This window comes from Gobio gobio (genome assembly GCF_949357685.1).
Source record: "Gobio gobio genome assembly, chromosome: 10".
In the NCBI taxonomy this organism is placed as follows: Eukaryota; Metazoa; Chordata; class Actinopteri; order Cypriniformes; family Gobionidae; genus Gobio; species Gobio gobio.
The window spans coordinates 57,590,420-57,617,404 of record NC_137116.1 but is presented as its reverse complement, the minus strand read 5'-3'; the positions used below and the strand labels follow the sequence as shown (position 1 = coordinate 57,617,404).

Below are 26,985 nucleotides of genomic sequence, written 5' to 3'. Positions count from 1 at the left end.
AAGCGGCTGGTGTAGAAGAGCGAGCGAGTTTAACGAGAGATGCAGTTTGCAGCTTTATTATTCCTGCTTCTAACATTTATTTCGCACTAGTTTTAGTTTTCTTTTTTATAAATCAGTACTTAATTAAAACATCAAAATATAGAGATAATATTCTATACATGAATTTTCCCATTAAAGGAAAAGATATGGACATTTTAATTGTTAGGCATTAAAAATATGCAAAATTATCACCTGTACATGTACCTTTTAAAAAATCAATTTGAAGGCTTTTAAAACCTGCACATATTATATTTAACAGATATAATGGCTGCCGTAATAACGGCCCATTTCAAATGTTTACGTGCTTTTCTTCTTTTTATTTTTTGAGCGGTGATGAAATATATTGCTCTTGTAAATACTCGCCAGCATTTCAGTAATAAAAGTCTAGATCTTTAAAATGCATCCAAATTACAACAAAGCGCAGCCGTACGGTGGCCTGCAGGGGTCAAAAACAGTGAATTTTGAAGTGATCTCATCTTGAAAACTCAGATGTGGATTCAGACCAATGGTTGTATTAGCACATGCTACGCTAACAAAATGAAGTTCACACTTAATTCAAGCACTTTCCAGGACTGTGTTTGTTTTCAAGCACTTTCCAGGCCTTGAATCCATGCGTCTGAAATTCAAGAACTATCAAGAAACATGGGAACCCTGAATTATATTCTGTCTTTATTTGTTTTTTTTGTCTTTAATGGGAAAAATAGGTTTATTAATTATTGAAAGCCAATATTTCGTTTAACCAACTCAATCTAGTTTAAAATTGCTATTCGGGTTTGCCATTCTGCGGAATTATTTTTCATTTATTTAAAGCTACACTGTGTAACTTTTTTAGTTTATTCTTAGCTAAAAACACTTAGTTCTTTCAGAATTATATGTGCTCATTAATGTATATTTACTTCTTTCAAGTAATAAAGTATTCTGGTAAGTTTATAATATGCCATTGTAAACACATACGGGTGAGGGTTTGAATGCGGGTCGCCATGTTGATCCTCCATCTTGAAAGTACATTAGCCAAAGAGGGACATTCCCGTAAATTCAAGCTTGGCCTTTGGCGTTTTAACACTCGATGGCTCCGTGTCCAATGTGGACGAGGTCGAGCTGGAAGCCATGTTAATCTTGGACTAAATCAGCCACCGTAGAGTTAAAACTAAATCAGAATTGAGAGGAAGAGAAACTAATATTCACTGGATGGTCATACACCAGTTCACCACTAGATGGAGGAAAATATCACACATGGAGCTTTAAAGAATATTTGAAAGAAGTTTCTTCTAGGCTGCATTTATTTGATCAAAAATACAGCAAAAACTGTAATATTGTGAAATATTATTACAATTTAAAATAACTGTTTTCTATTTTAATATATTTTAAAATGTAATTTATTCCTGTGATCAAAGCTGAATTTATCATCATTCCTCCAGTCTTCAGTGGCACATGATCCTTCACTAATCATTCCGACATGATGCTCAAGAAACATTTATGATTTGAAATTACTTTTTTTATTCCATGGTCGAGAACAAGCTTCCATAGTTTCAGGCTTTATTTTGTCACTGATCTATACAGGTCAAGACTAAGATCAGCTGTGAATAATCGTTATAGCATTTACCGTTAGCAAGCAGGTACTGCACCAGCTCTTCATGTCCACAGAGACATGCATAATACCTGAAGACAAACACACACACACACACACACAGAGAGAGAGAGAGAGAGAGAGAGAGATCAGTGGCTTCATCCACACACACACACAGAGATCAGTGGCTTCATCCACACACACACAGAAGGTGGGAATAAGCTTCTCTTACAGAGGTGTGCTGTCCCACTTATCTCTGATGTTCAGCTCTACATCTCTCTGCTCAACCAGGTATCTGGAGGAGAGGACACATGACAGATGCATTACAAGCAATCCACATCACAATTAAGAGAATCACACACACACACACACACACACACACACACACACACACACACACACACACACACACACACACACACACACACACACACACACACACACACACACACACACACACACACACACACACACACACACACACACACACACACACACACACACACACACACACACACACACACACACACACACACACACACACACACACACACACACACACACGTCTATATTACCAACAGGGGACCATCACTCCACACTGACCAAGAGGGGACCTGTGTTTCTAGTAATTTTGAAGAAACAAAACTTAGATACAAAATTTTGTTTTAAGGTCTTTTTTCATAATATAACTTCAAATAAGCATTTATTTTTTATTTTTTAAACATGCCAAGAGGGGACCTGACCGATGTCTACCTATCCAACAGGGGACCTCCATAGCCTGCAATGGAGCTGAGTGTGTGAAAGGGAAGAGAGCTGGCAGTCAAGTCTGTCTTCATTATTTAATATATATATATAATTATATAATGTTCACACAGGCATCAGGGAACACAATGAGCACACAACGGAGAAAAAGCCATGTTGTGGACATTACAGAAAAGAATTTAAGAAATTAAAAAATTCTTAAAATTAAGAATTATCTTTAAGAAATTCATTCTCTGTTGTGTCTTCATACTTACAGTATATGATCCGTCCACATCTCTCATTTAAGCTTATTTTCAAGAACACCAACACTGTAAAAAAAAATCAGGTCTCCAATTGAAAATTTTCTAGTGACCGATCACATCTAAATTTTTTAGTTGGCCAAATTGAATTTCTTGAATTTTAATTGAATTAAAGTGCATCAATTTACAGAAAATTTTCAATTGGAGACCCAAATTTTTTTTACAGTAAAGGTATTTCAATGTGTGACTTATTTTTGAATAAAACATAGTTTCTGCTCTCTAAAATCCCAAATAATGTCCTTTGTTTTTGAGATTTTTAGAGTGAGATTTGATTTCTTGCACCAATAAAAAAAATAAAAAATATAGGACTGGACAAGCAGAAATTGTTCTTTAAGGTAATAATAACAGGTCATCACTTTATATAGTAAATAATGATTATGTTAAACACAATGACTCGGTCCCCTGTTAGATAGTAAATCACGACACCAGTGTGTTTGCGTTGTCATTTCTTGCCATAAACACACTGTGGAGATTTAGAGTTTTTATAGCAATAACTGAGTTTTAAGAGTTAAATCAAGCAGAAATAGTTCTCTAATGTATTAATTGCAGATCCTCTTTGAATAATGATTATGTTAAACACAATGACTCGGTCCCCTGTTAGATAGTAAATCACGACACCAGTGTGTTTAATTTGTCATTTCTTCATCTCAAACACACTGTAGATATTCACTGTATATATTGAGATAACTCAATTTTATGGTGACTTGCATTAAAATGTTTATCCGTCTCAATTAAATTATGTGAACTGAATGACTTTTAACATTGACACTTTAGTTGTTTAACCAACTGATGATTTTCAAGTCAGCAATCAACACACAACTGAGTTTTGACCTCCAAAATCTTATTATAGTGTATTTTTATGGTAAGTATTGGTGTTTTATGTTTTAAATCAAGCAGAAATCACTCTTTAAGGAAACAATTGCAGGTCACACTTTATACAGTGAACATGATTTCCTTAAATTGACTTAAGTCCCCTGTTGGATGGTAAAACACGACACCTGTTTGATTGCTTTGCCATTTCTTGCCATCACAAACACACTGTAGAGATTTTGAAGGTCAGAACTAAATTTTTTGGTGACTTGCATGAAAATCTTCATCCGTCTCAATTAAATTATGTGAACTGAATGTCTTTTAACATTGACACTTTAGTCGAAGATTTTCAACTCAACAATCAACACACAACTGAGTTTTGACCTCCAAAATCATTATACAGTGTATATTAAATTTAAATAAAAAATATAAAATTTATTTACAAAACAGTTTGACTCAAGTTTGACTCTCTACTGCTTATTCATTATTGTTTATGTTACATGGTCCATGTTTACATTACAGTATAAAATTGTTCCTAAGTTTTCCCCTTTTATATAGATGGTAATGACTAAATATCCTCGCACACCGAAATTTTCACACGTTAAAAAAAAGATCAAGCACGTTTACACACAGCCTCTGAAACTTTCCTTCCTTCATCATAAAAAAAAATCTGATCAGGTTCAGTTTTCTGCATTTTTCGCATCCATAGCAAGCATTTAAAGAGGGGTTTCAAATTTCTGTGTTATTCATTTTTGTGTTAAAATTTTGAACATAAGTTGAACAGTTTAAAAAAGAAAGTGTGAACGTTCAAATTAGCCTTTATAGTTCATAAAGTTTTGCTGGCGTTTGTATCTAATTGAGAAAAGAATGAATGTAAATTGAAAGATGTCGTCATTGAACGCATTTTGTGCCAAAGCAAATAAATGATCCACAGTTTAGCCACATAGGCTGATGTGATCCCTGAGTGAAGAGTTTTGAAAAAGTGATGAGTATTCAGAAATGTGTCCTAGCAGATGTTTAAAAAACCCTGTAATATCACTATTAGTAAGGGATCACTGTATAATATCAGTCTTCAGATCTATTGTTTTACAAAAATAATCTATTGTTTACAAAAGGAGAAAACGTGTGTACTTTAATGTAAACTTGGACCATGTGACATAAACTGAAGTTAACAGCAAAAAAATATACTATAATGCTGACTGTTGTTAGTGTTTTTTGTTGTATGAGTTAAAAGTGTATATGTTGGGTGAATCCTCATTGTGTTCTGGAAGAATGAGTTGATTTAAGACATCAATGAAGTGTTTTGGTAGTTTTAGCACATTTTGAACGTGAAATTAACTGCTTTGCTTTGAAAGGTGTCCTAGCGATTGTAGCTGAGAGATAGACGTCAAACAGACTCAAACAAAGACCCAGAATTCTGTGGTGTTACAGCACTGTGGCTGCTGTAAATGGCTGCTGTAAGGTTTCTTTATGAAATAACAGGCACAATGGCAAAGATATTTCTGCAAAAACTCCAAAGTAATGTTCGGTTGCAGTGAGAAAGTCACAAGAGACAACTAAAAAAACTCATGCGTGTATTTAGCCTAGTGTAGATCTGTTTGCTTACGCATCCCCCAAACTCCATTTACATATGAATACAGGAAAGGCCAAAGCCATTGTCTCACAGGTGAGGAACAGGCCTAACAGAGCTGTTACACCCATGTCACAGACACAAACTTCTCAAACAAACTAGAGAAAACGCTGGGATTTACCTGGGAAAATTAAATCAATGTACACTTTTTCCAATCCCTACGACACATTTTTCAATACTTGGGTCACTTTTTTAAAACTCTTCACACACTTTTTCACACAAATTCACACAACTGAATTTCAGCTTGGCACAGCAGTTATTTTAGTGTTCAAAATGCACTAAAACTACCAAAAAGGACCCAACAAACACACTTTTTCAATCATAAAACACAGACCTAAAACACATGATCATTACACAATGTTTTCTTTTGTAAAATTTTCTTTTCAAAACAAGACTTACACTATAATTCACTGCAGTTTATGTTACATGGTCCTTGGTCCAGTATAGTATAACATTATTCCTAAATTTTTCCCTTTTGAATGGATGGCAATGCAATTTAAAAACTAACACCAGCTAAATCTATTTGTTTTGATAGTATTTTAGATTCAAAATATATGTCAATATGGTATTACTGTCGAAATGTAGCAAATTTCTATTTTTTTTTAACATAAGTTTAACAGTTTTGAAAAGAGAATGTAAAAATGTTCAAATTGGCCTGTATAGTACATAATGTTTTGGTGGTGTTTGTGTCAAAGTCAGAAAAGAATGAATGTAAATTGAAAGATGTCGTCATTGAACACATTTTGTGCCCAAAGCAATGATAAATGATCCAGAGTTTAGCCACATAGACTGATGTGATCACTGAGTGAAGACAAAAAGTGAACAGTGAAAAAGTGATGAGGATTGAGAAATGTGTCCCAGCAAATGTAAAAATAAAAATAAAAAACTGTTGACATGTTTTAAATTGTTTTAAAAATTAAATTAAATATATTTTCATCTTATTAGAAGTGATATTTTCTTGGTGTTTAGCCCCACAGCTTTCTGCATATCGCTTTACGTTTTTTTTTTTTTATTGCATTGGCCAATACTAAATTGATATGTTAAAAACTGTGAATCATTTTTCATTGCTTTCACACAAAATGCATTCAATGACCACATTTTCCAAAATCCACGAACACTTTTGTTATTCGTACCTAACTATCTGCAAAACTATATATTTTTAGCACATTCTTTGAATGCTAACACACTGCTTTCTGAACTGATCAAACACATTCAAGTCAGAACGATGATCAACTCATTTCTGCAGGAATTATACTGAAATATAAAATCTTAAAATCCAAAGGGACCCACTTTATATTAGGTGGCCTTAACTACTATGTACTAACATTTTAATTATCCATTTGATACAATGCACTTATTGTGTACATACATGTCTTTACATTGTACTTACATTTTTAAATATACCTGCATGTAATTAAATAATAATAAATTTAATAAATAAATAAATTTGAATTGAATATATATATATATTATATATATATATATATATATATATATATATATATATATATATATATATATATATATATATATATATATATATATATATATATATATATAGCGCATCCAAACATTATATAGGCATGGGTTTGCACATTACAATCTCTAAAGACAACACTGGCCATGCACATCTGTTTATACAGCATCTAAAACTGCATAGGATATGCAAAAAAAATGTAATGCACATTTGCATAGAAAAATCTATACATTTTATCGGCTGTGCATATTTACTTCTATACACTTACTGTATCTAAAAACAATACAGGTCATGCATATGTGTTTAGATATGCATATGCAATATCTAAACACTATAGACTATTCACTTTTGCATAAAGTATCACAAATCTAGCAGGTCGGTTAACATGATCCAAAAACACAGATTTTTATAGATATGAATAATATACAGACTACTTTTTGGGGGGTTTGTTTGCTTTAGATAAGCATATTGTGGCCATGCACATTTGTTTAGATATGCATGATTAATATCTAAAGATGTATATTTGTTTAGGTATTGCTTAACTGTATTTCCATGCGAAGTCTAGACTAGAGTTTGCATCTTGACTTGTATATATGCATGTACAGTGTGTGTGTGTCGTGTGCATATGCATATCTTGGGAGTAAGTAGGACATGAATGTGTCAACATGCAAAACTTCAAAACAACAACAACAACAACAACAACAACAACCAGCCCATGATCTGCCTGACCTCACTCTGGCAATGTCGCCCTTCCTGCAGCTTGAAAACAGATCAACGGCGTCCATCTGCGCGGCGCTAAAGCTTCTCTGAAATGCATTGAAACGGCCTGTCGATCAGACCGGATCGGCTGCTGGAGCTCGGACAGCGGCGGCGGAGGGAAGCGGAGGGTTGTGTGTGTTTCCAGGCGCGATTCGCGGTGTCTGCGAACTCTTTTCTCGTACTCAAAGTGCTCAGCAAACGTAAACAGGAAGCAGATTTGTTCACGTCCAGCTGAGTTTTGCGTGCGTCTCAACAGCGCCCTCTTATGGACTGCGGTGGAATACACTGACTGCTGCGCATGCGTTCAACTGTTGTGAAGTATTATTTAAATTGATAAATGCATTTATCACACACAAATTATATTTAATTTGAGTTCTGTTATAGTGCATGCTACCCTAAAGGAGGAAATTAAACTGATTTTGAGAATTGTATTTATTATTTAAGCATTTTAACGTGATTAAAAAAAAAAAACTTAAATATAGATACAGTTAAATATAAATTATTTCTTCATATATTTATTTGAATATGTGCTGAGAATTATCATGAGGCTTGAATGGTGCGGATAAATAATAATAATTTGTCTAATTAGATTCTCAGCACATACAGTAGGCGATATATAAATAAAAATATGGTTGCTTATGTACATAACAACAGCAGCACAATGATGTATTAAACCACATGACTCTGAGCACTTAAAAAAGCCATATAAAATATTCTCATTTGAAGCAAATATCCTGTATTTTTATTATATGTGCACTGCATAAGAAAAAAAAAATACAAAATCGAAAACGTCATGTTGACGGATTATAATTATAACATGTTCCTTGATAATGTCAATAAAGTAAAAAAAAAAAAAAAAAGATTATTTTCAACCTTCATTCTGACCACCGCTCTGTCTGAAATCAATAATGTGTTTAGCGCCCTCTTATGGACTGCGGTGGAATATACTGACTGCTGCGCATGCGTTGAACTGTTGTGAAGTATTATTTAAAAATTAAATAAATGCATTTATCAAACACAAATTATATTTAATTTGAGTTCTGTTATAGTGCATGCTACCCTAAAGAAGGAAATTAAACTGATTTTGAGAATTGTGTTTATTATTTAAGCAGTTTAACGTGATTTATTTTTTAAATTAGAATTTTGTTAGGAAAAAATACTTTGTAGGAATATAAAAACTTAAATATAGATAAAGTTCATAAAGTTTATTTCTTTATATATTTATTTTAATATGTACTGAGAATTGTCATGAGGCTTGAATGGTGCAGATAAATAATAATAGTTTTTTTGTTTGTTTTTTTGGTACTATTTTCACAAGCAAGGTGTGCATTTTCAAAACTCATAGTGCTAATATCACAACAGATCATCAAAAGTGCACTTTTTTCAAACATTTCAGCATATTTTCAATTGTGTTAGTACAAAATCACAAAGTATTTCACTACACAAAATAAGTGTTTCATCTTTTATAAATGTTTCATTCGCAGTAATTGCCTTTCATGAAGCTCTTACTATCACACTTTTGATTTGCATCTCTTCTCGTTCAGTTTCATACATCTGTCTGTTATTGAATCCACTGATCTTAAATCAGTGAATCATTTGGTACACCAATAGATTTCTATAGATATTGATTATATAGACATAGTTTCTATTTTGTTTGCAATTTCCCAAATGGATAACCATATGTAATGAATTATTTTTACATTATAAGTGATTTATCTTACAGTTTTTTTTATTCGCTTTGGTTCTATTTTCATAAGTGGGCGTACATTTTCAAAACTCATAATACAAAAATGCAAACTGATCACACTTGTAACAGCTCTTCATTCTTTCAAAACCTGATCTCACGCTTTCATTCAGTGGCACATATCTTCAGACCACATAATCATCGTTTCAAACACAAGATTATTGTCATATGTAAGATTTTTGTCATATGTAATGAGAGCATTTAGTTTAATCACCGAAACACAACAGTTGAAGCAGCTCATCCAGTTTCGCTCATTGGATCAGACGGCCCTCATTTAATTACCCCAGTTGAACCGGTTCGCTTGGGACAGCCAAGTGGTCCTGCTGCAATTAGGACTCTCATTGGATGGACTTTACAAGGACCAGTTCAAGCTTTGCAACATCGCTTCACAGAGCAGCAATGTCTGTTCACAAGTTTGTCACCTTCTGCTACTTTGCATGAACAAGTTGAAAGACTCTGGCAAATGGATGTCCTTACATGGAGGGATGCGAAGACCAGTACAAGACCAGCAGTCACTAAAATTGCTGGAACAAAAAACTATCAGAGTTGAAGTCGATGGGATTCAGCGATATGCTACCCCACTAAAGCATGCACCTAAAGCAGCAGTAATGCCTCATCTTACATTTATGCATTTGGCAGACGCTTTTATCCAAAGCGACTTTATTACAGGGACAATCCCCCTGGAACAACATGGAGTAAAGTGCCTTGCTCAAGGACACATTAGTGGTGACCGCTGGGATCGAACCAGCAACCTTCTGCATATCAGTTCCATGGTTTAACCCACTGGACCACCATCTCATCCACCACTCATCTTAGAAGCCTAGAGCGTCACCTCAGTAAGTCTGCTGATCAAGCAGCTATCTACCAGGCTGAAATTAAATGACTGGAGCAGGCGGGTTACATTGCTGAACTACAGTCAGGAGAAGACACTCCAGTGAGTAGGTATATCCCACACCATATGGTTGAACATTACGGGAAACATAGGGTGGTTTTCAAGTGTTCATTCCAGTTCCAAGGAAACGACCTCAATGAACTGCTACTTCCAGGACCTGAGGATTTAGTGAATGCTTGGAACAGATGGGCAGATGAGCTCGGTAATCTACAAACGATAGTCTTACCCAGATGCTATTGCAGTGCACCGAAGGATGAGGTATCCAGCCATTGAGATAGCCATATCTTCTGTGACGCGTCAGAGTCAGCTTATGGGTCGGTCGCTTATCCTCGAACAGAAGACCAGCAGGGAGAAGTGGAGGTCACATTCATCACACATTCAAGAGTGGCTCCCAAAAAACGTCTGTCAATCCCTCGTCTAGAACTATGTGCAGCCCTAACAGGTGCCCAGTTGACCAGGATCCTGCAGAATGAACTGACTTTGCTCATTCGACAAGTTTTCCTTTGGAGTGATTCCACCACAGTTTTAACTATGGATTAAATCAGAATCCTGTCGTTTCAAGGTTTTCGTTGGTACACGAGTTACTGAGATTCAGGACCTTACCAGCCACTGTGAATGGCGCTATGTGGACTCCGATAGTAACCCGGCAGATGATATCACCAGAGGTAAAAGGCTGGCAGAACTAGGGCCACAAAGTCGATGGAATACAGGGCCACCATTCATTCATCTCTCACCTGACCAGTGGCCGGTTACACCCACATCCTCTCTTATTGACAGTGATGAACTAAGAAACTCTACATTCTGTGGTCTGATGAATACTGAACATCGCTTGTCCATACCAGATCCAAGCAAGTTTCTGACCTTTCAAGAGTTACTGACAGCCACTGCAGAATCTCTCAGGGAAAATGGGGCCAATCTCTCAGCTGAAGACTTTCGACGGGCTGGAATAGCTATCCTTCAGCAAGCTCAATGGGAAAGCTTTCCCTCCGATGTGACACAGCTGACAGCGGGAAAACAACTGCATAACCACAGTCGACTCCTTAGCCTCGCTCCTGAACTTGACTCTGCAAGTCAACTCCTTAGGATAGGAGGTGGCCTTCGTCGCTGTGAAGAGATTGAGCCTGAGTTTATGCATCCTATTGTGCTTGACCCCCATCATCCTGTCACTTCGCTTCTCATTAAGGACTATGATGCAAAGCTGCTTCACCCAGGACCTGAGAGAGTACTAGCGGAAATGCGTAGGAAATACTGGATCCTTCGGGGTAGGGAAGCAATCCGACGTTATCAACGCAAAGATTGTCTAGAATGTCAGAAGTTTCGTAAAAATCCCCATATACCCAGAATGGCCGATCTGCCTCCAGCCAGGCTACGTCTATTCAAACCGGCCTTTTATTCTACTGGCATTGACTGTTTTGGGCCATACTTGGTAAAGATTGGGCGCAGAAGTGAAAAGCGATGGGGTATTCTGTTCAAGTGCATGACTACACGTGCAGTGTACATTGACCTCCTGCCTGGACTTGATACAGACTCCTTCCTTATGTCCCTCAGGCGTTTTATAGCCCGACGTGGGAGACCTATGGAAATTTTATCTGATCAGGGTACCAATTTTAAAGGAGGGGAAAGGGAGCTGCAACAGACATTTGCTGAACTAGTTCCAGAGCTTCAGGAACAGCTTGCCAGCCAGCAGATTATCTTCCGCTTCAACCCACCTCATGCCCCACATTTCGGTGGGTGCTGGGAAAGGGAAATCCGGTCCCTGAAACAAGCTCTGGGAACTCAGCCGATACCAGAGGAAACTCTTCTCACTACACTCATTGAGATTGAAGGGATCTTAAATTCTAAACCCCTAGGCTATACCTCCTCTAATGCCTCTGATCCAGATCCTATCACTCCTAATTCGCTCCTTATGGGGCGGCCTGATTCGTCCCTTCCTCAAGTGATATACCCTCAAAGTGAACTATTGAGTCGACGTAGGTGGTGTCATAGCCAAGTCCTAGCAGATCACTTTTGGAAGCGGTTTATCAAGTTTTATTTGCCTGGTCTTCAGACTCGTAGCAAGTGGCAAGTAGAGTCACCCGATATAAAGGTGGGAACTACAGTTATGATTGTGGACCCTCAATTCACCAGAGCCCTGTGGCCCATTGGGCAGAAGTATTCCCTGGGGTGGATAACAGAATCAGGACTGTTGAAGTGAGAATTAAGGACAAGTTTTATGTGCAACCTGTGGCTAAGGGGATACAGCTACCTGAGATTCCAGACTAAAATTGGACTTTGACCTTTTTATAATGGGCAGATTTCCTCAGTCTTTAGAAATCTGGGGGCGGCTGTTAGAAAGGCCCATTGGGACTTGTATTTTGAAAGTTGTGTCTGAGAGACTTGCTCTGGCAATCAGCCAATGTCAGAGCGCACTGTCTAAGCAGCAGACACTATGCTCCGCCCATCTCCAGCAGGTGGCGCTGATTAATGCTAGTGAATAGCTCAGCATGGCACCACACACCTAGACAAACAAATGGAACCAGCAATGTGCTGGAAATAAAAAGCAAAGAACTTGAAACCCTATTGCTTCTTCATGTCTCTAACCGGACATCTGTGGTGAACTAGTCCCCAACTGGCAACACCCAAACTGATTGAAATGTAACAGTTTTCTATAGCTATATTTGATACCATCTGTCTCCCTTCTTCTGATTTCTGATCAGTCTGATGTTACACCATCATTGACTATTTACACTCCCTTATACTCTATTCTGCTCTATTCACAAATTGCAAATATTTCTGTTTCACCCCCCCACATTTTGTCCCCATAATGTAGAGTTTACCAGGCCACACACACACACACACACACACACACACACACACACACACACACACACACACACACACACACACACACACACACACACACACACACACACACACACACACACACACACACACACACACACACACACACACACACACACACACACACACACACCTTATAATCTAAGATAAGTCACTTATAATGTAAAAAATATTCATTTCATATGGTTATCCATTTCAGAAATTATGTATATAAAATCAATATCTATAGAAATCTATTGGTGTACCAAATGATTGATTGATTTAAGATCAGTGGATTCAATAACAGACAGATGTATTAAACTGAACGAGAAGAGATGCAAATCAAAAGTGTGATAGTAAGAGCTTCATGAAAGGCAATTACTGCGAATGAAACATTTATAAAAGATGAAACACTTATTTTGTGTAGTGAAATACTTTGTGGTTTTGTACTAACATAATTGAAAATATGCTGAAATGTTTGAAAAAAGTGCACTTTTGATGATCTGTTGTGATATTAGCACTATGAGTTTTGAAAATGCACACCTTGCTTGTGAAAATAGTACCAAAGCGAATAAAAAAAACTGTAGATTATAAGGTGTGTGTGTGTGGCCTGGTAAACTCTACATTATGGGGACAAAGGGGGGAAAATATTTGCAATTTGTGAATAGAGCAGAATAGAGTATAAGGGAGTGTAAATAGTCAATGACGGTGTAACATCAGACTGATCAGAAATCAGAAGAAGGGAGACAGATGGTATCAAATACAGCATTTTACATTACAGCCATGTGATACTGTAAACAGATGACCATGGTAGAGACACATTAGTGTAACTCACCCTTATAAAGCTCAACTACAGTAGATTCAGTCATATATGGTACAGTGAGGACATTTATTGGCAGCAAACTCTAGCCCAGAACCTCAAGGCTGTCGTCACTTCATCAGATAACACACTGAATACTATTACAAACATCATGGATTCAACGGCATAAGTCAGGTAATGTAAGTGTGTTTTCTAATGAGGCATTACTGCTGTTACTGTAGATAATTCAGCAATGAGGGAGATCTCAAACATGTTCTTGCATTGTTTGCTGTTGGATGAACTGATTGTTTAAACTGAAAGATCACACTGTTGTGTTTCGGTGATTAAACCAAATGCTCTCATTACATATGACAAAAAATCTTACATATGACAATAATCTTGTGTTTGAAACGATGATTATGTGGTCTGAAGATATGTGCCACTGAATGAAAGCGTGAGATCAGGTTTTGAAAGAATGAAGAGCTGTTACAAGTGTGATCAGTTTGCATTTTTGTATTATGAGTTTTGAAAATGTACGCCCACTTATGAAAATAGAACCAAAGCGAATAAAAAAAACTGTAAATGAATGAATAAACAAACAAAAAACAAACAATTAAATAAATATTTTAATTAATTTCTTTCTTTTTTTATATCTCAATCAGCCATATCGGTTAATAACCTTTAGGGGAGAAATAAATAAATAAATACATATTTATTTATGTATGCATTTATTGATACCTAATTTCTTTCTTTTTCTTTTTTTTAACTGTGATTAGATAGATAGATAGATAGATAGATAGATAGATAGATAGATAGATAGATAGATAGATAGATAGATAGATAGATAGATAGATAGATAGATAGATAGATAGATAGATAGATAGATAGATAGATAGATAGATAGATAGATAGATAGATAGATAGATAGATAGATAGATAGATAGATAGATAGATAGATAGATAGATAGATAGATAGATAGAAGCCCTTTTTGGAGCTTGATTAAATAAATTCTTCGTTAATAATGAAGAGGATGTTGTAAGCTATGAATCTTGCATGTTTTACTGATATAAAAAACCTCTTACTGTATGTCAGAAGAGCAAGGCCAGTCCTCATGAACCCTTTAAATGATCATATTGTTTATGAACAAATAGCACAAAAGATTTCCCAAGAAATCAAGAAATGCTTGTAAAACGAAAACACTCAACGAAGGACAAGCAATGCAGATCATCCTATTCTAGCCCAGCGGGAACAGGAAAGATCAGTTCACAGTAACTGTGGTTGTCATGTCAGTTTGTGAGAGAATGTGCAGTATGTTTCTGGAGAATGGGCTGAACTGGTTCTCAAAGAGAGAAATGCTGCTGTATCCTCATCTATACACAAACACGCCCACCGGTCCGCAGACATAAGCAGCCGAGCTCTCAGTCTACCTGCAACACCTCTCCACCTCTCCATCTCTCCATCTCTCCATCATCTCCATCATCTCTCCATCTCTCCATCTCTCCATCTCTCCACCTCTCTCCGGCCATGAGCTCCTCCAAGGCAGGTTCCGCCGACCCGAGTCTCCCGGACCCTGAGCTGCAGGCGGTGCGGACTCAGGAGAAAGATCAGATCAAATCTCTCAACGACCGCTTTGCCTCCTTCATCGACAAGGTGAGACTTTCTCTGAGACATTACTGCTAAAGGTTAGCTTTGTAATTATATTTTACATATTTTTATGTATATTATATTTTATATATTTGTAATTGTGTTTTTGGACTATGAGCAACTAACAGCAGCCAGATCTGTGAAATACATATTTATTCATTTTTACTATTTCAAAAATAAAACGTATTTTGTTTTGTTTTTACAATTATTTTAATATTTCAATCTCAGCAGCCAGATCTGTTAATAACCTGTAGGGGAGAAATAAATAAATACATATGTATTTATGTATGCATTTATTTTAACTTAATTTCTTTCTTATTTTTTATAGATAAGATTAGATAGATAGATAGATAGATAGATAGATAGATAGATAGATAGATAGATAGATAGATAGATAGATAGATAGATAGATAGATAGATAGATAGATAGATAGATAGATAGATAGATAGATAGATAGATAGATAGATGATGGGTGGATGGATGGATGGATGGATGGATGGATGGATGGATGGATAGACTGGTTAAAGCAATAAAAATATAATATTTAAATATGATGTCAAACATTTCTCATTCAATTCTCACAAGATCAAATGATAACCTGCTATCCATATTCATTTTTCAGCTCTATTCTTACTGTATGACATTTATGGTCTGTTTTGTTTATATTGAGTTTTAGTTTTTTTCTCAAAGAGACGTCAGAGTTAATCTTTAAATGAAACATGATTCTCTGTGAAACTGTCCTCATGAACACACGCAGGTTCGTAAGCTGGAGCAGGAGAACAAGGTTCTGGAGACCAAATGGGATCTTCTGCAGAAAGAGCCGAAGCCCGAGTCCCAGCTGGAGCCCATGCTGAAGGCCCACATCGGCTCTCTGCAGACACAGCTGGAGCAGGGGAAGAGAGAGAGAGAACATCTGGACGCCGCGCTCAGGAACGCACACGCTCAGCTGGACAAACACAAGCAAAGGTCTGTAATCCCACACTCCGTCTTCAGGCTCAGCTACAGCGCTGTTCAGTTTCACAGTCTTGACAAGCGTCTCAATAATCTTACAGTCAAATTTAAAAAGTACACTTTTAAAAAAATAAAGGTTTATTAGCATCTGTTGGCATCTTTTACATTGCACAAAAGTTGATGAAAATGGAAAAAGTTATTTTAGAATGTTACACTCTAAGAAATGCTGGGTTAAAAACAACCCAAGTTGGGTTGAAAATGGACTAACCCAGCGATTGGGTTGTTTTAACCCAGCGGTTGGGTTAAATGTTTGCTTAAAACAACCCAATTGCTGGGTTAGTCCATTTTCAACCCAACTTGGGTTGTTTTTAACCCAGCATTTTTTAGAGTGTACTTTAACCCTTGTGCGGTCTTCGTTTGGGAATTACACTCAGGATCTTTGGGGTCTCCACAGACCCAAGGCAACAAAATGTCATTTTGTAACAAAACAATAGTTTTTTTTAGAACAACTGTAATTTTACTCTGTTTATTATTGTTTTTACTCAACATCTGTGCAGTTTTTGGAGTATTTATAATCATTTTTAAATTTATATAAATAAATAAATAAATAAATAATTTTTTTAATGGATTTTCACACAAAATCTGTTTTTTATGTAAAATTCATTTTATAAAAGACCCAAATTTCTAACTTTCATTCGTGGGGATAACATGGATAATTTGACATGGTTTAGTGTAAGATTTTTGCCCATCTTTTGGAAAATACAGTTTTAAAATATATTTAAAAAAAAGACTTTTACCAGTAAATGTCTGCAGAGCTCCACTATGTGCTGTTTGACTGACTCTTTTCACAAGTATTTTTTCAGTTGGATTCATTTCTTAAATGTTATGAAATCACAATTCAATACAAATCAAAAATTATAACAATTCAAATTAATTAATTTTGTCAAAGTTTAGCATTTTTTTGTACTGAAAAAATCATTTTTTAAATGATGTTACATTACGATTACAATCAAACCTGAACAAGAGAAAAGTTCTTTAGAGTTTATCATTTATTTCAAACATCTGATTTTCTTATAATTCTACTAATTTAATCTACACTTCAGTTACTAACTGTAACAGAACAAAAATGTACAGATATGAACATATTGAGTAAAAAATACACAACATGAACATCAAAATGCAATAAACTGAACAGCAATAACAAATGTATTTCTGTGTGTGTGTGTGTGTGTGTGTGTGTGTGTGTGTGTGTGTGTGTGTGTGTGTGTGTGTGTGTGTGTGGGCATGTTTTTGTGAAATATCAGGACACAAATGTGTATAATGACACAGGTATTACAAAAAGAGGGTGAAATATGAGGACGTTCCCCATGTCCTCACTTTTCAAAATGCTTATAAATCACACAGAACAAGTTTTTTTTCACAGAAAGTGAACTGCACAGTCTCCTGTGAGGGCTAGGTTTAGGGGCAGGGGCAGTGTGTGTGTGTGTGTGTGTGTGTGTGTGTGTGTGTGTGTGTGTGTGTGTGTGTGTGTGTGTGTGTGTGTGTGTGTGTGTGTGTGTGTGTGTGTGTGTGTGTGTGTGTGTGATGGGTAGGTTTAGGGGCAGTGTAAGGGGATAGAAAATACGGTTTGTACGGTATAAAAACCATTACGCCTATGGAATGTCCTCACATTTCACAAAAACAAACATGTGTGTGTGTGTGTGTGTGTGTGTGTGTGTGTGTGTGTGTGTGTGTGTGTGTGTGTGTGTGTGTGTGTGTGTGTGTGTGTGTGTGTGTGTGTGTGTGTGTGTGTGTGTGTGTGTGTGTGTGATCATTTTGCGTGGTGGATGTTTTATGCATTGTTGGAAGTGTGCCACTTCATTTCTGTATGCGTGTTCTGTTGTTTCTGTTTTTGAGGATGAATTTTGTCCATTTTCTAAGCGACCCTGAGTGTGACACTTTTTGTCACACGAACATAAAAACAGATATCAATCCAATATTTTTTTTTATTTGTAGATCTAGAGAGTGTTGACAACTGTACAAAGTCTCATGCCATTTGGACAAAGTGAGAATTTTTTTTTTATTTGAGCAAACGTCCTTTGGGGTCAGAAAAGACCTCGAAGACCCAACAACAAACTGTTCAATGTTCGTCTATGACTCTTTTGGAACCTTTTTTTTAAAGAACAACAACATTCCAAACAATCATGGTTACCATGGTAACCAGTTTTTGCCGAAATACCACATGCTCATAATGTGGTAGCTAGCACTTTAGGCCAAATATGATAATGATGTCATTCATCAGATGCCAAAAAAATCATACAGATGTCAATGTGATAATATGTTAAGAATCTGACAAACGTAAATAATTACAGCAATTAAACCGGTCACTGTGGTTTAACCATAGCTATCGTCATTCACTGTAAATTCTAAGAAGTCCTTAAGAATGTTCCCAAGTGCAATTCATGAGAAATTCTTAAGAAGTGACAAGATGGCCGCCGTGACAAGATGGCCGCCGGTGATGACGTTAGAGACTCCACCATAAGACATCTAGCCTTTATATCTATGGGTAGAACACCACGAACAACAGCAAATTAATGTGTAATGTCTTATTAAGTAAAATTATATATATATAATTTATTACTTCCCTTCCTTTGAAATCAAAGAACTGTGATTTCTTGTTGCATCGCTGCATAGGAAGAGAATTACAATAATATAAATGAAGAAGTCAACTTATGTGATGTTCTCCCAAAATATTTAGTTGTATTGTCAATAACATTCAAGATGACTGGAAAATGAGTGAATGCAACAAAGAAGAACGATGACTGCAGAAGTGCAGGACATGAGGGAAAAGTCTATTAAGAATTGCCCCGCCTCAAAAACATTTTGCCTGCCTTTGTTTTTTGCTTTGGCAAAATGGTGCTCAAACCAGTCAAATAAAGTTTACTTGAGTTTTCTGAGTAACAAATGCATAGCATGCAATAGTTCAGATTACTACATTGTTTTAAGTAAAGCAATTTAAGTACTTAAGTTTTAAGTTCAACAAATTAGTGGACATTAAGTAAAGTTTACTAAAAAGTCTTAGTAAGAACAACTGTTGCATTTTACAGTGTTTGAAGATCCCATACTTTATTATTAATTAAGAGGTAAACAAATGAGTGATTATGATGTTTGAGCAAACAACTTATTACTTATCATTTTATTATTTTGTATTATTTATAATATGCCCAAATATTATTTATTAATATTTCGAATTGACTTTTATCATTATATTTTCAGCTGTAATATTTTAGCTTAATTTTTAATAATTTTAAAAGTGTATTTTTGTTTCAGTTTAGTTTGAATAATTTTTCCTAAGTAATAGTTGTACTTGCCAAGGCAACATTTCTCATTTTTGTTTTTCAGTTTATGCTCTAATACTTATATTAATATTTAGTTTCCGCTCAATTTCAAATAATGAAAACTAATCGCATTAGTTCACAATAACAACCCTGAGTGAATGTTAACGCTCAGTTTGCTTTTACAGGTATGAAGAAGAGATTAACAACAGAAACAAATCTGAAAATGACTTTGTTGTTCTGAAGAAGGTAAGACAAATATAGTTACAGAAGATAATTAGCATAATAAATGTCTGATGTTTGATAAATCTCATGCATTCTCGCTGTCCAGGCTCTGTGAACTGAGGCGACAGTCCTGATTGCTCAACGTGTCTAATTCTTTCTACATTAGTCATTTAGTTGCAAAAAGCATCTGCCAAGCTAACAAGTGTTAATGCCCCGGCAGGATGTGGACTCAGCGTACTTGTGTAAAAATGAACTGGAAGAGAAGAAAGCAGCAAATCTGGAGGAACTGGACTTTCTGAAGCGCTTCTATGAACAGGTAATTCAAAGATACATGAATGGAAATGGGAACGTCCTGGTATTAATCCTTACAGCACATCTCTCTCTCTCTGTGTGTGTGTGTGTGTGTGTGTGTGTGTAGGAGCTGCATGAGCTGGTGTCCAAACCGAAGGGCACGTCTGTTGTAGTGCAGATGGACAATAGCAGGGAGCTGGACATGAAGAAGATCATCTCTGAAGTGAAGGGCCAGTATGAGGAGATTTCAGCCAGCAGCCGTAAGGAAGCGGAGGCCTGGTCTAAGAACAAGGTGCGGATCAGATCTCTCACTTCACTCACTCTGGACAAACTACACAACTCCATTACTCGAGTCAAAGTCAAAGTACTACTGGTCAAATATTACTCTGTACAAGTGAAAGTTGTTAAAAACTATTTTTACTTAAGTAAAAGTACAGTTTTTAAAAGTACTTAAGTATCAAAAGTAAATTTCCTTTTTTATGTCAATGCATTATTTTATTATTGTTGCATTGTTGTATAAATGCACGCTATGCCATGGTGGTTTAAGCCAGTCAGTGATGCTCCATACGACTACCTTGAACTAATTTAAATACTTGTATAAAAGTTACAAAGCTTTTTACAAAGCTGCTGTCACTTTAAGGCAGAATCCACAAATCCAATACACTGATACACATCAGATATTCCCCCAACTGTTTACGTTCACTTAAGACATAATCAACTTTGTTTACGTGAATACTTTCAAAATGAACATTTTGACATTTTGTGTGTATTGGTCTGTTTAAGTGCAGAAAAACACAAAAGAAAGCTCTATTCTCAGTTCTCGAGCTCTGGCATCTCAGAGGCACAAAAACCACACTGAACTGAGCTCGTTCATCAGGCTTTATCAGATTCATCCATATGTCTCTGCTTCTCTTTCTCCCAGACTTTTACATTTTGCAACAAAAAAAAAAAAAACTTTTAAAGAAGAAAAAAAATCATCCACTGACTTGCAAAGCTGCTACAAAAACGACTTTTGACTTCGAGGGTCTTTGATAGAAATGTAGTGGAGTAAAAAGTACGATATTTGTCTTTCAAATGTAGTGAAGTTAAAGTAAAAGTTTCCCTAAAAAATAATACTTCAGTAAAGTACAGATACTCAAAAAGTGTCCTTAAGTACATTACTCAAGTATATGGCACTAAAAGTGGTTCTTGGTCATAGTAATCATGGGGAACCACTTTTGGTGCTATATAGCATCATATCTTAACATGTTCTGTATATGATCGAAGCACTTAAAAAGGTTCCCCCATGATTACGAGCCAAGAACCACTTTTAGTGCCATATAGCACCTTTTTTTTAGGGTGTATCTTGGCAACTCTGAACACGCTTTGAGACGAGATCTGAAACACTAGAGGAGAAACATGAGATTACTGGGCCGTTTCTCATGAGAAAAGCTGAAGGCTTACACACTCCACTTACAGGAAGCTAAATTCAATCTCTTTGAAGAACTACTGACATCTCATTTATTTCCTAAAGGTTCTCATGTTTTAAACTATTGTAATTACAGACTTTTGAAACAGCTGATATTTATATTTGTATCCTGTTATGTGCGTATTCATTTCCAAGCAGTTGAAGTGGGTTATTTCAATCTTTTAAAAGCCCCGCCCTAACCCTAACTATAGTCATACGTGTGTGTTATTACACACACATAATTTGTATTGGTTATTAAGTTTAAACTTTTTTTTTATTATATATTTATTTATTATTATTTATTTATTCTGCAATGTATCATGCAATACATCTACAACTACAAACTTTTTAATAAATTTTTTTATATATTTTATAAAGATATAAAATAGCTATTTTAATTTATTGCAAAGCATGACATGGTTTATGAGGTACAGAATATTTTGCTTATTTATAAGAAAACACACATCTAAAACTTTTTTAAACAATGTGTACATATAATATTGATATTGTTAAAAATGTATGTCACACCACAAAACCTAGTCAAGACAAAAAGGTGATTAAAAAATGTGACAAATAAAGCAAGTATATAAAATACAGTAAAATTGTGACATTTTATTACAATTTCAAAAAACTGTTTTCAATTTAAACATATTGTAAAATATAATTTATTCCTGTGATCAAAGCTGTATTTTCAGCATCATTCCTCCAGTCTTCAGTGTCACATGATCCTTCAGAAATCATTCTAATATGCTGTATACACACTGATCAGGCATAACATTATGACCTAATATTGTGTTGGTCCCCCTTTTGTCAAACTCGCTCAAATCCTTAAGCTTGCCCATTTTTCCTGCTTCTAACACATCAACTCTGAGGACGAAATGTTCACTTGCAGCCTAATATATCCCACCCACTAACAGGAGATCATCAGTGTTATTAATTTCACATGTTATGCCTGATCTATATTACATAAACTTCATAATTGTGCATCTGTGTTTTCCTCCACAGTTTGAGATGAGCTCACTGCAGGCTGACCAGTGCACCACTGAGATAAAAAACAATAAAAGTGCAATAGCGGGTTTGAAAAGGCAGATATCGCGACTGCAAAATGACATTGCCTCAGCTAAATCACAGGTAACCAATCAAGATAATACTCCACTAAAGCATCTGATGGTGTCTGCATTTGAGCATCCTCAATAAACGCACTGAGAACCGTCAGTGGCAGATGGGGCCGTTAAAGGCCAGGCTCATTCTCTGATATCATTACAGTGTGAGACCGTGGACGAGCAGATTAAAGAGGTGGATCGGAGCGGTGAGGAGGCGGTGCTTGATGCCCGACAACAAATCAAATCACTGGAGGACGCGCTGCAGAAAGCCAAACAGGAAATGGCCAAACAAATTCGTGACTACCAGGAGCTGATGAACGTCAAACTGACTCTGGATATTGAGATCGCCACCTACAAGAAACTCCTGGAAGGAGAAGAGAACAGGTGAAACCGTAAAGAGGATTTTTATATAGGGCTGTCAAAAGATTAATCGCGATTAATCGCATCCAAAATAAAAGTTTGTGTTTACATAATATATGTGTGTGTACTCTGTTAATTATTATTTATATATAAATACACACACATTCATGTATATATTTAAGAAAAAAATATTATTTGTATATATAAAAAATTTATATTCATATATATTATAGATTATATAAATGTATATACAGTATATACATGCAAATATTTCTTAAATATATACATGAATGTGTGTGTATTTATATATAAATAATAATTAACAGAGTACACACACATATATTATGTAAACACAAACTTTTATTTTGGATGCGATTAATCGCGATTAATCTTTTGACAGCCCTATTTTTATATTGTTGTTTTAGTGGTATATTATACATTTAATTGTTTTTATTTGGAAAAATATATATTTACATTTTAAAGATGCACTATGTAACATCATAGATCGACCTCAAAGGGGGCGCTCGCGAGCACCCTTATGAGACCTAAAATGACAAATGGGACACTCGTGGACTTAATGGACACGCGCACTAGGGTCGGGTACTTTTAAGGGCACCGACCGAATTACGTCGGTCCTACAGAGTAGCCTACCGATTCACATTAAATCAATCGGTACCAAATTTCGGTTCCTGAGAACACATCTGGTGATATAGACGAGTGTCAGTGAATATTACACCGCAAAAAGACTATTTAAATACCAATCCTGCGTGTCTCTGTGCGAATGAATGCGGTAGAAGCGCGGTTTACCAAACACACACACACACACACACTCACTCACTATCGTGCTCACTATCACTACAACGGTCGCGTGTTTCCATCTCTGCCGTCTCATATGAGGACATGAACACACACACATCATCTCCAGAGCCACTGAGAGTCACTTTATGAGCATTTGAGAAAAACTACCGTCATAAACACACAGAAACTCAAAGGTCTTCACAGCAACTCGTCAAAATAAAAGTCTGGTTTATCTTGACAAATATATCACTGTTGTACAGTAGAATTTAGATACGTCTCAATTAATAATACTAACACTAATGAAATAATAATTATCAAAACTTTATTTTTTAAGTAATACATTTCATTTTTTCTGTTTTACTGTTTTAATTTGAACCGTATAAAGCTCAGTTGTTTAATTAAAAAAGTTTAATTAAATTAAAAGATAAATTAAATTAATGTCTTATGTCTTCATTTGATTACCAGAAAATACAAAACACATAATTTGTGGGACATCTTTTCATAGAAATGAAATTAAAAAGAAAAACAAAAAGGTTGTTTTTATTAATTAAATTTAAGTAGCTAGTAGCCTACTATCTAGTAAATATTACAGTAATCAAACATCTCAGACGATGGCAGACAGAGAGCAGGGCAGCTCTGGCATAATGTCAATAACACTTCTAGAAATGACAGGTTATTTATAGTTATTGATGTAAATCCCTAAAGTACCGAAAAAAGGTACCGTTGGGTACCGATACCGGTTAAAATGTGAACGATACCCAACCCTAACGCGCACACATTTGGGACAGGGCCTTATGGTGCGTTCACACGAGACGCGAATGAAGCGGATAAATCGCACTATTCGCACGTAATTGGACGCTTGAACATTTTGAGTTTACTTGCTTCATTTGTGTGTGACATTCACTTCACAACAGACGCGAATTCGTGTCATGGGCGGGGCTTCTGCCAGCGGCTCGTCTCGTTGTGAAATGGCTGACATGGATTGTTTTAAAATACGGCGAATGAGCTCAATTTGCCGGTTTTAGCTTATAGACCGTAAAAAAATATGGACGACGCGACTTCATTGACTTCCACTGACCAGAGTTGAAGCTTTCATAGGCGCTGACATCTCAGGACCGGAGTTGCGCAGTAGTAAACAGGAAGTAGAGGCGCGATTATCAAAAGCCCGCTCACACTCTCACAGATGCAGAACAATTCATTATGTTGCTGTGAAATAAACAATTATAGAAATTTAGAAATGATCTCCAATCTCCTCCCAAAAATCCAGAAAAAAGTCCATTAGTGCCTTAGGGACGACTTCACTCAGAGAAGCCGTCAATCTCAGCTGTCAATCATGACGTCACACCCCCCGTTTTTATAGCATCAAATAACTCACTAAAACTTAACTTATTTAAAAAACGAACACTTGAAATGAAATCATCGTGATAAAAACTGCCTAAAATGACAGAAACCATCTTTAGGAAACAATTATTTGAAGTGTAATTGAATAGTTTAGTGTGTCTCGTGTCCATTCTAATACATGGAGAGGTGGAGTATGTGAGCTATACTGGGACCGGCCACTGGGGGGCGATGGAGGCGAGGAGGCTTCAGTTTCTGAGAGGAGAGCTGCAGACTTGCTTTAGCGTCTCAATTGGCCTATGTGTAGCTCAAATTGAGATAAAAGGGAACTTGCGGGAATTACACGTCAAATGCTCAATTCGCGGCATGTGATTCGCGCCGCCTCATTCGCCTGAATCGCGTCTTTGCATTGACATGTAAATCACTCGCGTGAAACGCTTCATTCACTTCTGGTGTGAAGCAATTGGGTTGTTTTAAGCAAACATTTAACCCAACCGCTGGGTTAAAACAACCCAATCGCTGTGTTAAAACAACCCAATTGCTGGGTTAGTCCATTTTCAACCCAACTTGGGTTATTTTTAACCCAGCATTTTTTAGAGTGTATATATGTGTGTATTTTTTTTTATATTATATGAATTAACTGAAATAATTGGTCGGATGTAGGTATAAATATATACGTAAGAAGTTTTCAGCTAATCCACAAATCTCTCCCATTAGGATTGGAAGGGAACCCAATGTGAACATCTATCCAGTCCATAAACGCCAATGAACAGCAAGAATACACACTCACTTCACATGTCAATCAAACAATCCCTGCTTGTCGAATTGCTGAGTGAAGACTTCAAGAGTGAGCAAATGACAAAAAGGAGAACATAAAGAATATTGACATTTACATAAAAGTCGCATTGATTTTTTTTCTTTGACAAGTTGCTTTTCCCTTCCTTTAAACACAGATACAAATATTCTATTAAATTACTTTTATGTCTCAATGTTTTATTACAACCAGCAGATCTTATAGTTATATAATGAAGGTCATTCATTATCTATGGAAGCCCGTTTCCGCCACTAAATAAAAAAATAAAAACAGTAATTGCGACTTTAAATCTCAGAATTCTGGCTTTATAACTCACAATAAAAAGTCGCAATTACTGTATCTGTGTTTAAATGGCTTCCATAATTATCTTATTTCTGTGTGACACTTTTATATCCTCAATGTTTAATTGTTTAATTACAACCAGCAGATCTTTTTTGTTATAGCTATGACTGTCAGAATAAAAAAAAATATATGCAATTTGTCCAAATGCCATTTATGTAGTTTTTTGTTTTACCCATGTCCAAGACTTTTAATCTGAAACTGCATTACAACAGTTAAAAAATAATAAAGAAATTAACTTCTTAATGAGGTATTAAAATGTTGTGTTCTTAAGTGAACATTACATGAGGCTTCGAATAACGAGTGTGTATGAGACACAATGAGTGTGAAGGATGTTTTTACGTCACTGATTCCCAAGAAGAGCTGTGACGCTTTAGCTACTCAAGTCCTGGTCTAACTAACACAGGGGTGAAGCAAAGTTTGTGTGATTTTATCTTCAGAGAGAGAAACAGGCTTGATAAGATTCCAAGGAAAGCAACTAAAGGACTCAACCCCCCCCCCTCCACACCTTAATCAAACTCCTAAACAAACACAGCCGCGAAGCAACATCTCTGACCCAACCACAGATGGCGCTATTTAACTCATTATCACTGACTGTCTACAAACAGTTTCAAACCTATAATCTTTTATACACACACGAGGTTATATTTTGTGTCAGGTTTTTCCTCTGTATATCAGTTTATGTTCGAGATAACAGAGAGAGTGAACTTTGACCAGCGGCGCCATTAAACAGGCGCGTATGTGTCCACACTACAACATTA

At 36.1% G+C, this 26,985-nt stretch overlaps 2 protein-coding genes across 4 annotated transcripts in view; one reads left to right on the top strand and one right to left on the bottom strand.

The window, feature by feature from the left end:
- Positions 1-7,724, bottom strand: part of abtb1 (ankyrin repeat and BTB (POZ) domain containing 1) — a 44,438-nt gene extending 36,714 nt beyond the window's left edge. Inside the window, exons 1-3 of one of the 3 annotated variants that reach the window (XM_079826524.1) lie at positions 7,314-7,724; positions 1,839-1,901; positions 1,643-1,698 (exon numbers count right to left, since the gene is read on the bottom strand). In XM_079826524.1, coding sequence (XP_079682650.1) covers positions 1,643-1,698; positions 1,839-1,901; positions 7,314-7,369 — 175 coding nt within the window. In that variant the 5' untranslated portion in view covers positions 7,370-7,724. Of the gene's footprint in view, positions 1-1,530; positions 1,699-1,838; positions 1,902-7,313 lie in introns of all 3 variants that reach the window. The other 2 variants (XM_079826523.1, XM_079826522.1) reach the window with 2 other exon arrangements.
- Positions 7,725-15,001: 7,277 nt separating this feature from the next.
- LOC307132569 (intermediate filament protein ON3) lies at positions 15,002-26,476 on the top strand. Its single transcript, XM_079826968.1, has 8 exons — positions 15,002-15,249; positions 16,002-16,210; positions 19,698-19,758; positions 19,955-20,050; positions 20,153-20,317; positions 22,478-22,603; positions 22,739-22,959; positions 25,789-26,476. Exons 1-8 carry the CDS (start codon positions 15,124-15,126, stop codon positions 25,838-25,840), a joined length of 1,056 nt encoding a protein of 351 aa, XP_079683094.1. The 5' UTR covers positions 15,002-15,123; the 3' UTR covers positions 25,841-26,476.
- Positions 26,477-26,985: the final 509 nt, after the last annotated feature.